The following is a 13,194-nucleotide window of genomic DNA, read 5'->3' as shown; positions in this document are numbered from 1 at the left end:
GGCAAGGGAGAGGACGGTGGTACCATCGGGTGTGACGGTGGACAGGGCCGGCGTGGGTGCTCCGAGGTGCCGTGGCTGCACAGAGCTGGGTGCACAGGATGTCCTCCATAGGCTCAGCCCAGGAAGGTGTCATGGTAGTGGGGGTGCAGGTGGAGCGCCCCTAACTGTCCCCAGCCCCCAGAGCCCTGGCTGTCGGTGGCCAGTCTGGTCTTCGTTCCAGGCGGTGACAGGGATACAGTGCCCCACGTGGTGACACCAGGCCAGCAGAGAACAAAGACGCCTCTGGTCTCCCCTACCGCGGGAGGGAGGAGGGGTGGGTGTACCCCGCCCCCCGAGACCCTGCCTCCTCGGGGCTCCCGCAGTACTAGCCGGCAGCTGGTCGTCCTGCCTCCTGGCTGTGGCTCAGGCCCACTCCCCAGGGCTGGCCAGCTCTGAGCAGGCTGTGGAAGGGAGAGCCCCATCTGGGGCCCTAAGACAGGCCTGTGCTGGAGGCTGGGGCAGGGAAATGTGGGGGTGACAGGCTGGGAGGCTGGGAGAAGAGCACAGGGAGCCTTGTGTGGGCCCAGGAGTCATGGAAGGGAGGTGCGTTGCTCCAGGCCTGGTCCCTGGTTCCCCATGGGTCCCTGTGCCCCCCACCCTCAAACACATTCACGCAGTTGGACACGCTGTCCAGTCCGCTGGCCCACTGACCCCCTCTGCAGCCCTGGGCCCAGATTCCCACCTTGAGATGGGGAGGCCACAAGCCACAGCTCAGGGAAGGCCCCCTCCACATCTTCTAATCCCCCCAAAGGCCCAGGAGAGCTTCCTGGGACGTGAACAGAGCAGCCGGACGGCGGCACAGGGGTGAGAAGCCAGGTTGGGAACAGCCCGGGCACCCTGGGCTGTCTCCCTCCTCCGAGCTATGCTGAGCCCCGCCTCACCCAGGCCCTGCCGGAGTCTGCACAAGATCGAGCCCTGAGGCGCCCGTGCCGCCCTGGTGGCCTCCCTGCATGGGGACCCCGGTGGCCTTGCAATGTCCACTGAGGTCCCATTGCAGAGCCTGTGCTGAGCACCAGACAGACCCCCAGCTGCCATCTGGAGCTTGTTCTTGGGGACAGAGCGAGCTACAGCGCTCCTGGCGAAGGGGCAGTACCCGCCAGCACTCACGGAATGTTCATGTGTGCCAGGCGCTGGGACAGGCACGTGAGTGTGGGACACGATCAGAGTGCACGTCCCATGAGTGCTGAGTTCCTGCCGAATCCGTTCACGCCCATGCGCCCATTTCACATACGCAGAAACTGAGGCCCAGAGGCGCTTGATCGCTGGCCCAGGGTCCCAGAGCTGGCTGATTCAGAGTCTGGTCACCTCTGCTGTGTCTCCAAGGTCAGGGCTCAGTGTCACCGTGCACAGCAGGCTGCGGTGGCTGGGGGTGAGGGGACTTTTGCGTTTGACCACCTCTGTGCTCCCCCCTCGCCCCTCCCTCTGTAACGGGTCAGGAAACAGCCTCAGCGAGAAGAGGAACCTGCAGGTCCCTCAGGGCACCAGGTCTCTGCTCCTGGGCTCTGAGCTGCCTGCTCAGCCGTGCGCCCTGCACCCCACAAAGCCACCGGAAGAGGATGTGGAACGCCGGGGGGGGAGCCAGAGCGAGAGCTGGCAGGGCTCGGTGTCGGGGTGGCATGCGGGGCCCCGGCCACCCCGCCAGGGCCTGGGGGCCTGATGTGCCTGCAGGCTGACCCTGGAGCCCCTGCCGGTCCCCTTTTCCTCCCGACTCCCATCGTCCTGCATGCCCAGCCCGCCGCCCTCCAGGGCCCCGGGAAGGTAAGGAGACGGCCCAGGCCCTCGGCCTCCGCGTTTAGACATCCGGGCCCTGAATCCGATGGAAGGGCACCTGTGGACTCTGCAGAGCTGGGCACAGACACGGGTCCTGGGTCGTTGCTGCGAGGTCCTGGGCAGGTCCCCGCCCCACTCTCCCCGCCGGGCCTCAGGCTTCCGTTTGTGAGATGGGTGTCGGATTCGCCCCACGGTTTCCAGCGTCTGCTTTGCAGCAAAACGAAAGATGGAGACCAGGTTGTGAGTTTTTCTCAAAGCCGGTGCGTTCACTTAACGCCGGCCCCTCTTCCGGTCGGGGCGCCCTCCTAGTCACTTCTGGGGCCGTCTTTTCTGAGATGACAGTAATGGTGGTGACTGTTATTTCTTTACCACTCGACTTGGCAAAGTAAACCACCCAAGTTTAAAACAAAATCCCGTGTCTCGGTGCCGGTGGGGGGAAGACGCAGGGAGGGCTGAGTGGCAGGGGTGGCTTCTGGAGCCGGGCCGCGGCTTGCAGCAAGTGGGGTCTTCTGTGCGCCCCACATGGCGCCCGGCTGTGTTCACACCCACCTGGTGGTCCCTCTGGCTGGGCCCTGTTTTGACCTTGGTGACTTGGACCTGCCACCTTTCTGACTCTGGGTGGTGGACAGAGCCTCACGGTGTCGGGGGTGACAGCTGGGCCCACCCCCACGACAGCGGGTCTGGGCTGGAGCCACCAGCCCGGTTTAGGACCGAGTCCCATCCACACTTCCTTGGCTGGCCTGTGGCCTGGTACAAGCGGGAATTCCTGGCCATGCCCGTCATGGGAGCAGGTATGACAGCCATGCGGGTGACACCAGGTCTAGGCACTTGGGTGCTCGACTTCCCTGGGGCAGGTGGACAGACAGGCAGACGGGCAGAAGGCTTCTCGCGGAGCCTGGCTCCCACCAGCCATGGCCCGGGAAGCCAGGCCCGCCGCGCCCAGGGCCAGGAAGGGCTGGGTGTACCTCGCCTGTGTCTCCATGGTGACCGCCAGGCGGTGGGCCGTTGCCCACCGTCCTGCTCTCCGAAGCCCCACACCTTGGCCAGCACCTCTGCCAGCACTGGCCACCGAGGTGAGTTTCCAGGGCAACCGGTGCCTCCTTGGAGAGGCTGGGCAGGTCACAGCTATGGAAGGTGGTCCCCTCAGCCTCCCCTCCCGCCAGGACTGGTTGAAGGAGTTTTGCTGGAAGCCATCACAGGAGTGTCTCCGTCGGCCGTTCTGGGCGGGGTGCTGCCGGTGCTGCCCGTGCACCCGCCCCGCCGGCTTGTCTCAGCGCCGTGGGGAGTCGCTGCCTCCTGATCGAGGCTTCTGCTTGGGGCCAGGTGTGGGGCTGAGACCTGGGGCCTGCCAGGCCATTGGTCCTTCCCTCAGCCGCGTGTGTTCCGTGCTCGCCAGCGTGGGCTCTGCGGGGGACACCGTCTCCCCTGCTCGCCCTGCGCCTCTCTGTTATTCTGTTTCGGGCTCGGTGGCAGAGACTGGAACTGTTTGCGTCCCCTTCTGCTTCTCATCCTCTCCTGGCCTCCACCTCTGGACGTCACCTGTCACCTGTTAGATTTGTGGCCTTCGGAGGTGTCAGATGTCCGTGCCCCTGGTGTCAGGCACTGAGCACTCCGGGAGGAGGGGGCACAGTTGTCGGAGTGGCCGGTTCCCGTTCTGGGGATGGCGTTTAGCACAGTGACCCTGGATTGTGCGTTTGCTCTGAGCGCCAATGTCACCCATCGACATCTGCGGGTCAGAGGCCCCTCTCCGGGGAGGACAGCGAGGCCCCAAGGCGAGCCCATGGCATCCTCGTCCTGGGCCGTTTCCATGGCTCCGGGTGTTGATGTGTCTTGTTGTGATTGTCTCATGAGGTCAGAGATTTGGGGTGATGATGAAGTCACATCCCACACCCAGGATGGTCTCCTGAGATCTGGAGGCTTCTTCTCCCGCCTCCTGACCTCCTCCGGGCTCTGCTTTCTGCCTTGGGGATCCCCTCCTTCCTGGGGGGAAGAGGCAGTTCCTAGAAACCCTGACCCAGAGGAAGTGGGCGGGGCCAGGCCCACCCACCGTGCCGGGAGCTCCCACCCAGGCCTAGGTGCGTCACCTCCTTCCAAGGTGTGTGACCTCCCGCCAAGGTGTGTGCTCACCCGCCCACAGCAGGCCACCCCAGGACCCAGGCAGGCCGGGAACGGTGACGGTGACGTCGGTGTGGAGAAATGACGGAGGAGCCTGGCCAGGCCACACCCTCCCCGCGTCCTCCTGGGCTCTAAATATAGACCACAGAAGGCAGGCAGAGTGGCCGCCACCTGCTCACAGACAGGTGAAAGGGTTTCCGCCAAGGCCTGTCCCGAGTCTGGGCACTTGGCTGCTGGTCCTCCCCGGGCCACCAGCTCCCTCCGTGACCTTCGCCAAGCCCAGGGTGGAGGAGGTAATGGCCAAGGCCTCTGGTCACCCAGACGTTGCCTTGAGTCCCGTCTCTCACCGAGCGCTGTGTGCCTGGCAGACCCCTGTCCCCCACCAACGCCGCATCCTGGATCTGAACCTCGTTCCCTGGGGGGACCCAGCTATCACGTACCGGGCCAGGGGTGGGGAGTGTGACCAGGCAGAGGACGCGGTGGCTGGAGGCCTCAGGGACTGCTACAGCTCTGTGCGGGCCCGGCTGGCCAGCGGTGCCAGCTAGCGCCTCACGGAGCAGTTGGTCTTCTGCCTGTCGACGTGCAGGGGCGGGGTGGGGGGAGCGCCCTCGAAGGGTCAAGACCTCTGTGTCAGGGGGACCCATGGTGGGATGAAAGTGGGAGGGAAAGGGACCCCGGAGGTTTGGCCTGAGCACACCTTTCCCTGAAAGCGGAGGTGGCTGCTCAGGGGGCCCCTCAGCCAGGGAGCGATGCCAGGCCCAGCCAGGACACTCCCCGGCTGGCGGAGACGGCTGCCCGTCAGCCCCGCCCCAGCCTCCTGGCGTGTGTGGGAATGCCGACCTGGTACGGCCAGCTTGCCCAAAGTGACAGGAGAAGCCAGAAATGTGGAGTTTTATATGAAATCACCTGACCTTTTACTGTTGGCTCACAGCTTAAAAAACACTTTGCAAGCCAAACAAAACACACGTGCGCGCTGGATTTGGCCCGGTCTCGTCCCCGGCTGTCAGCCCACAGCCTGTCTTTTAAGCATCCTGTGCCAGGAGCATCCCAACTACAGGCCAGTCCATACAGCATAGCAGTGTTTTCTGGGGCTTCCCGTGACCCCAGGAAGGGCAGGTGCACTCCACAGGGAACGGCCGGGGACCTGGGACAGCTGCAAAGGAGTGGCACCGATTTACACTAACCCCCCACGTCCCACAGCACGTTGTGCTCTCTGTTCTTCCCAGCAGACCCTCCAAGGGCAACATCCTCATAGCCTTGATCTTCAGACACACCCAAGGTCACTGGGGCTGCCTCCAGCACCATCTGAACTATGTGACTCGGTTTCCCGGCTGCCCACTCCCTCGGCCCCCATGGTGAAGTCCCCAGCCCTGTTTGTTGTAAGGATGCTATCAGTGCCCCCAGGCATGGGGAGATGGCGAGGCTGGCCAGGCGTCACTGCCACCGCCCAGGTCCCCAGATTGTCGTCCCTCCCTCGTTGGCTGTGGGAGCCTCCGCAGCCTTGGCTGGCGGGGGGGTGGGCCCTTGGGGGGTGAGGGTGGTAAGTCTCCAACTATGTCTTTTTTTTTTTTAACTCCAATTACAGAAAATTCCAAATAGATACAGAAGCGGAGAAAATGACAGAAGGACCCCACAGCTTAATCGCAGTGCGGGGGCCACTCGTTTCTCCTCTAACTGTCCCACGTCCTGCCCCTCCCACTCAGCAGATGATGTCTACACAAATCCCAGACACAGCATTCCAGCCACAAATACTCCACTGCGTTGTTACGCTAACAGTAACCCGAATCCCACGATCACACCCCAAAAATCACGTCAAATAGCGTCAGATATCCAGGAATGTTCCAATAATCCCAATTGTCCCTGAGGTTTTTTGTTTTTTTTTTTTAAACGATTGCCCTATTCAAATCACAGTACAAAATCCGCATGTTGTCTTTGGTTGCTGTCTCTTACCTTCGGTTTATAGTTTCTCCTCGATTTTTTTTGCCCTGAAATGTATGTGCTGAAGAAACTGAGTTTCTTCCGTTTGTCCGGGAGAGTTTCACAGTCTGGAATTTGTGGAGTGTGTCCTCACGGTCGGTGCGTTGAACTTGTTTCTCTGTTCCCTGTAATTCTCCCAAAATGGTAGTTACATGCAGAGGCCTGGTCGGATTCACATTTGGTTTGGGGCAAGAACACTTTGTGGGTGGCTCTGTGTTCCTGCATCAGGCGGCAGGCACATGCTGCCCTGGTCCCCTCTCTTTTGGGCTGGCCCTCCAATGGGTGAGGCATGTAGCCCACAGCTTCGGGGGGAGGGGGAGGATTATGGGGGCGTACATGAGGGCTTGGAAGAGGGCCTGGGGCAGAGTCTCTGCCTGACTGACCTGGGGACACCAGGCACCTGTGTGAAGTGCTTTCTGGTTAGTTCTGCCCCCTTTACCCAAGGACAGTACTGCGCCTTGGAGGTGAGGTGGCCTGCTGGGGGAATGGGGTCACACAGGAAGAGAGGGATGGAGCTGGGCTTCAAACCCAGGCCCTTCAGTGCATGAACCTGTCTATGCCACACTGCCACCCTGGGAACTAAGCGTGTGCGCGCACACACGTAGTTAAGTGGTGGACAGACTTACCAGGACCCCAGAAGGGAGTCCCAAAGCCAAGACGAACAAGGTAGGGAGGGAAACTTCGTCCAAACAGACATTCATTTGAGGTTAGTGGTTGGGTCAAGGATGTAGCACCACACCCCTCCATGCGAATGATGTCCAGGGAGCCGGTGGCAGGCAGTCTACCTGGTTGTGTTGGGGCATGTTTCGCGATGGAACCGCCCACTCCTGACCTCTCCAGCCTACCTGAACCCCCCAAGCCTGCCACCCTGGACCTTCAAGGCCAGAGAGGTGGGGACGTTGGGTGCAGCTCTCTGTGCACTCATGAGTTCCTTGGTCTCCAGGGGCCTCCTCCTGGCTGTAAAATGGGCCTGAGCTTGCTTCCCAGGCCCCTCCCTGGGAGAAAGAGCTAGAGAGACCAGAAAAGAGATAGAGCGAGCCACCGGCAGGTGCTGCATTCACGTGGCAAGTTCCGTAGCATGGCCCCAGGAGACGGAGTGAGAGAGAAGCTTCTAGCCAGAGGGCAGTGTCTAGTGTCCAGGTCACCCCTTTGCTGCTCTGTAAAGATGTCCTTCTTCTAACTGTGCCCCCACCCAGTCAGCGCAGGGCATTTGTGTCAGTTCAGTCAGGCAGAGTGGTAACCGAGGTGTCCACAAACATCCCCCCTGGAAACCCATGTCCACACCTTGAATCGCCACCTAAGGGTGAATTCTTAAGAGCGGGATTGTCAAGTCAAAGGGCATAAGCATTTTTTAAGGTCCGTAATAGAAAACAGTAGAAATTGTTTTCCACCATGCGCCACCCTTGGGTGCTCAAGCTGCTCAGGTGGGCGGGTGCACAAGTAGGTGGTTGCTTGCTGGGGCCCTACTGTCCGTGGCTGCCTGAGGCTTGGCTCATGGTGGATGTGCAAGATATGCTTATGGGATGTGTAATGTGGCCCTGCCCTCTCACCTTATGGGTGGGAAACCGAGGCCAGGTGCTATGGCACTGGTTCTGGGGAGGCTGGTGGCATTAACAGGGCCGCTAACAGCAGCCATCAGTGACCAGTGGTCGCTGTGGTCGTCAGTGGTTACCAGTGATCAGCAGTGGTTAGGTGTGTGTGGCGGGAGGGTCCATTCATTCATCCATCTACAAATGTTCTCTTGACTCTGCTGTTCACTTTCAGGGTCCCTCTTCCCTTCCCCCTGGCTTCTAGAAAGAGGAAAAAGCTCCCGAGCCCTGCTTCCTCCCCAGCCCTCAGCAGCCTCACTTCTGCCCTCGCCTGTGCCCTGAGACCTTGAGTGCTCCAGCCACCAGTGGTCCCAGCTGACCAGGCCAGTGGCAGGTGCCCTGGCTGGCACTTGTCCCTATTGATCCCGTCCTCTTGAATGTCTATAAGGCCCCAACTCCTATAGGCCAGACGGTGATGCCTGGTTTCAGCCCTCCCCTCACTTCCCTGACTACTGCTCCTCTGCGTGGCTGTAGGGCAGAAAGGAGATAATGCAGGCAAAGGCCCCTCTCCCGACCAAACAGCCCCAGTACTCAGGCCGTCCACGTGCGCATGAGCACTGAGCTCAGCTCGCCATTCCAGGACTCGGGCGCACACAGCGGGGCACAGGCACCAGCTGAGTGCTGAACACTAGTGTGATCCTCTCGGTGACGAATCTGAGGCTCAGAGAGGTTAAGCAACTTGTTTAGGGCCACAGAGCTAGGGAGGGGCCTAACAGGAATTCGTGGGAGCGGATAACGTGCACCTGCAAGATCACACCTACACAGCACGCGCGCGCGCACTACACCACCACCGCGCACTGCACACGCACGCACGCACGCACACGCACCACACAGCCAGCGTTCATGGACGCCGACGATGGGCGGACTCATGGACGTCGCCCTTGCTGCCGCCACCTGAGGCCAGGCCCCGCCCGCACCTCAAAACGCCTGAATATCCCCGGCAATTCCCCGATTCGCTCCCGGTGACCCTGAACTCAAGCCGGGCCGGACCGCCGCTTGCCCTGGCGCGAACGAGCCAGCGCCAATTCGCCCGCCAGACACTCTTCTCCGCGCGCCCTGGATCCCGCCAGGCCGACCGATAGCCACTGCGCCAGATCAGTGCGAAGCGCAGCCAGACCGGATGCTCCGGAACCTCTTGAACCGGCGTTTCGATCCGACCTGTGGGGACGCGGTGCGCCTGGAGGTGGGCGGCCCCGACAGCTGCCCGGTGGTGCTGCACAGCTTCACGCAGCTCGACCCCGACTTGCCGCGCCTGGAGGTGGGTGAGCCAGGGGGGCGCGACGTGGAGGGGTGGGGCACAGCGTCCTGACGGGTCCTGTGGGAGGGTCCTTGCGGAGAAATACCCATCCTTGCTGTAACCCCAGGGCGTCAAGGCGGGCATGGGGGCCGCCGGCACACCGGTCCAACAGTGCAGGTACAAGAACCGGGGCTTCGTGCCTCTCTGTTTGTCCCAGTGCGCGCCCTCACCGAGCCCGGGTGTGTCAGCCTCGTGCCCCTGCAGCCCAGGTAGACCTGTTTCTGCGGGCTGTCACTGTTTATGTCCGCGAACTTCCCGACGGCAGGGCTGGGCCTTACTTCACCTGCACTGCCAGCCTCCACCTGCACAGGCAGGTAGGCTTCGCAACGCGGGTGGTAAACTAGTGATTAGGGCGGCAAACTCTAAGAATCCTCAGAGGCGGTTGGGACCACGGTGGCCTTCCAGGCAGCCTTTGGTCATGTGGATCTGATGTTGAGGGCTGCTCAGCCCCACGAGGAGAAGCGGGCCTCCGACCTGTGGGGCCAGGTGTCCAGGCTGCGAGGTTGGGACAAGGGTGTCTCATGCCCGGAGGGGTGGCTGACTCATTTCTACTTGATTCGAAAATGTCCAGACACCAAGAATTTGTAAGGATTTGGGAGGATTCAGAGAAGAGGGGATGTGCCTGTCACCGATGGGGGTGGGGGTTACCTCTGGGTAAAGGCTGGGGCTCTGGCTTCTGCGCAGCGGGTCGTGGGTTCACGCAGGTTGCAAGGGGAGCTGTACCTTCCTCCTGTCTGACTGTGCACCTGACTCGCAGCAGAGGTAGCAGATCCAGGGATGGCCCCCTCCCCCTGCTCTGCCTGGGTGTGGGGCCCCAACAGAGGCCAGCCTTAGGTGGGGGTCTCAGCACATCGAGGCCAAGCCAAAGCCTTCACAGTGACATTCCTGAGCCCCCGCGCTGGTGAGGGTCCTCTTGGTGTCCCCACCTTCATCACTTTAGGCCCGATGTGTTGTAATTGCCAGGGATTCGCAGCCTGGGTCTTGTGCCTCTACATGTCCCCTGTGCCTAGACAGGGCCTGGGTTCATATTTGTCTGGGATGAAGGCAAGGGGTGGGGGGCGCTCTTGGCGGGGGAACTGCAGACAGGGGAGACCCTTTCTTCCTGAGCTTGGCGGGTAGCCAGGCCGCCCTTGTTCCAGAACCCTCATCCACCCGCTGCTCCGGCTTTCGTCGGCAGCTGGAGCAGGACCCCGGGGAGGCCTGACACCAGCCCAGTGCTCGCTCATCTGACTCTCATTATGTCTGGCAGCCAGTCTGGCTTTGTGTGCTGGGAGGGTCCAGCCTGCACACTCACAGGGCCCGGCAGGTTCCTGGCCGGGGTCGGGTGGGCTTGGCCTGCTTCTCTCCCTCCCCACCCATCTCTCTCTGTCGGTCTGCATCCCCGAGGACCTGGGGGAGAGGCGGATCTCAGCGTCCCCCCTCCCCAGGGCTCGGTCCTCTCTTCCTCCCCTCCCCCATGCGCTCTCCCTCTCTTCTCTCTCTCTCTCCCTCCCTCCTGCTGCTTTTCTCCCTCACCCGGCCTCAGCCCTAGATCCAGGCCATGGCCACTGTTTAGAAATCAAAGGGGAAGCTTCTGGCTGGGGCAGGAAAACCAGGGTCCTGGCAGAAGAGGAGGCCACGGCCGGAAACCAAACACAATGACCATTTACCGTGGGCTGGGGGAGGGGGCAGGGAAGTCCCTGTCCCTCCTGCCAACCCTACCGCCCCCACCCCCACCCCACCCCACCCCCGCCCATCCTGGGGCCGATTTCCTGGTCACTGTAGCAGGCCAGAGCTGAAGTGGCCCTGCTTGTTGTCCCTGTCCTCTGTGGAAACCACCGGGCAGCTTAGGCCTTCTCTCCCCCGTTCCCCATTTCCCTGCCGAGCCTCCACCCAGTCCATCCCTCTCTGGGCTGCCAGATGTCCTCACACATCTGTGTATCCGCTCGCTTGTCATCTTGATTCTAAGCCAAGCCACCAGTGACCCAGCTCGGCCTGAGCGGTTCTGTGCTCTCAGCAGTCTGGAGGTCACTGGGCCCACGCCCCTGTCCCTGGGCAGGCCATCACCTCGGCCAGACAGGAGGAGTCGAGTCTGTGGCACCTACTGTGCCGACCCCACTCAACAGGAGACAGGAGCTCGGGGGAGGGAAGCCCCTGATCTAAACGTACGCACAGCCAAAAGGGACGCAGCCAGGATTTGAATGCGGGCTGTGCCCGCCATCAGACGTCTACTGTGTGTAAGAGCCCACGGGGATCAAAGAAGGGTCGCCACTGAGGCAATTCCAAGTTCACGGGGAGGATGGTGGGGCTGCGGGGGAAACGGAATCCCCCTGGTCCAGCGAGGGGTAGGGATGCTGATAGGCCAGAGGAAGGCAAAGTGCTCTGGGTCAGAGGACACTGAGCAGAGCTTCCAGGAAGAAGCAAGCCCGCAGCTGGACCCCGGTGGTTTAAAATAGCTCACGTGAGCCTCCTCCACTTTGGGGGAGGCCCCGAGCAAAGTGATTTGCATGTGTTAAGTCCCTTTGTGGTCGCACTAGAGGTTAATGAGATCGCACAACTCACTAAACTAGTAAGTGGCAGAGGCGGGGTTCTGACCCAGGCAGGCAGTGTGCCTGCGAGGCCCGAGGCCCGAGGCCCGAGGCCCGAGGCCCGAGGCCCAGCGTGGTCTGTGGGTGGGTGGGAGGGAATGCGGAGGCTCCTCTGCCTCCAGCCTGCCGATGTCTCTGGCTCTTGATCTCGCCGTGGGCAGGTCTTCAGTTTAACCCCCAGGGCCTTGGATGCTGGAGGCCGTAGCCGCATGGCCTAAGTGGGGAGGGGGAATGTGGACTGACACCCCCACAGACCCTTGGGTTCCCTTCCTGCTCTGCTCCACAGGGCCCCAGGAGAAGGGGTGGTGCCCAGCTGGCTTGAGCACACTGGGCTGTCTCCCTGGAGGCCCAGGGAAGGCCCTCCTGGGTGGGCAGCGGGGAGGTCAGCCGGGAGATGCTAGTCTGCTTGTGTGTGGGGCTGGGGTCCCATCCTCCTGGAAGTTGGGTGTTCTGAAGCTCTGTCTTCCTTGCTGGTGAGAGAGTTAGAGTTGGCAGCCTTGGAGCCAGCCCGTGGGGGCGGTTTCAGGAGGATGCACCCAGGCAGTGGAGGGCCGGCTCCCGGGGGCTTGCTGGCTGGCTGCCCAGACAGATCCCATAGCGTGGCACCGTGCTAGGGCCATCCCGTCCCGGTCCCGGGCCTCCAGTCTGGCGGGCCCCGAAACGCCGTGTTCCCAGACACGCAGCTGCAGTGAAGCGGCTCCTGGACTTGATCCCTAAGACCCCGGAGTAGAGAGCTGAGCCCGGGGGCGGGCGTCTGGCTGTGTCTGGGGAGTGAGTGGGTGACAGGCGACACCCTGCACTAGGGGGCCTGCGTCCGGGAGCTCTGGTGCGGGTATTGCTTTGGCCTTTCCCTCCGCACTCCAGGGACGTGCTGGACGCTCACGGCCTGCCCTGCAGTCCTGCCCAGAGGCAGCGTTGTTCTTCTGAACCGAGGGGCAGAGGCCAGTGTGCGGGTCCAGCGCCTGGGCTGGGAGCCGGGGGAGGGCGGGAATGTGGCTCGTCGCTTCCTTGTGCACCCTGAGCCTCCGTTGCCTCTTCTGTAAAATGGGCCCCATGCCAGTTCCTCCACCGAGGGTCCCGGTGAGGGCCGAGTGAGGCGGGCGGCCTGACAGGCAGTCCCCATAGTGCCTGGCGCAGCATCAGAGCCGGACAGGCGGTGACCACCACAGTTGTGTTTTCTGATAAGGTGCCAGGAGAGTGCCCGCGCCCCCGGCTCCCTGTCAGAGTTCTTCCCACGTCTCGTAGCTGACCTCGGGGCCGTGAGGCCCTGGCTGTGCCCTTCGAGTAGAAGGCTGTGGGTATGAGGGGGCTGGGCCCTACCGCCCCCCGACTGGCTGTGCGACCAAGGGCTGGACTCTGTCCTGAGGCCGTGACCATGGTAGCCACCAATGGAGCGAGGCCTGGGTGTGTCTCCATAGGACATGAGAGTCACAGGCCAGGGTTCAGATCTCTGCCCCAGCTCCACTTCCTGGCTTCTGACCTGGGCGAGTCCCCTACCTAGCTCTTTCCTCATCCGTCAAGGGAGGTGATGGGAGGATTAAATGTGACAAGTGTACGAAGGGCCTGGCACCCCGGACGTGCCCACATGTGCTGGGCGTCATGTCCCGTGCTATTGCCCATGGGGCTGGACATTCAGCTGGCCCCACCCTGCACCCACTAGGGACCAGGCCACCCTCCTTCTCAGCTCTCACCAGCCACACTCCATCGTAGGCCTGGTCCCTGGTATCCCGCTGGCCTGTCAGTTAGAAGCAGGTCCTGGGTGGACAGGACGGGTGGTGGGCTGGTCCAGCCTGAGGTCATGTCTCCCCTCCCCACTTGAACCATGTTTAAATAGCTGAGC

General features: G+C 62.1%; 1 protein-coding gene across 5 annotated transcripts in view; it reads left to right on the top strand.

Moving 5' to 3' along the window:
- Positions 1-13,194, top strand: part of RALGDS (ral guanine nucleotide dissociation stimulator) — a 38,384-nt gene that overhangs the window by 9,157 nt on the left and 16,033 nt on the right. For 2 of the 5 annotated variants that reach the window (XM_039862977.1, XM_039862976.1), the window contains exon 1: positions 1,619-1,797. The exons of 1 other annotated variant lie outside the window; for it this stretch is intronic. In XM_039862977.1, coding sequence (XP_039718911.1) covers positions 1,696-1,797 — 102 coding nt within the window. In that variant the 5' untranslated portion in view covers positions 1,619-1,695. Of the gene's footprint in view, positions 1-1,618; positions 1,798-2,313; positions 2,883-13,194 lie in introns of those variants that run through there. 2 more of the 5 variants (XM_039862978.1, XM_039862980.1) reach the window with 2 other exon arrangements.

This window comes from Pteropus medius, unplaced genomic scaffold (assembly GCF_902729225.1).
Source record: "Pteropus medius unplaced genomic scaffold, Ma_sr-lr_union100, whole genome shotgun sequence".
In the NCBI taxonomy this organism is placed as follows: domain Eukaryota; kingdom Metazoa; phylum Chordata; class Mammalia; order Chiroptera; family Pteropodidae; genus Pteropus; species Pteropus medius.
The sequence above is the reverse complement of the archived record's forward strand: the minus strand, read 5'-3'. Positions and strand labels throughout refer to the sequence as shown.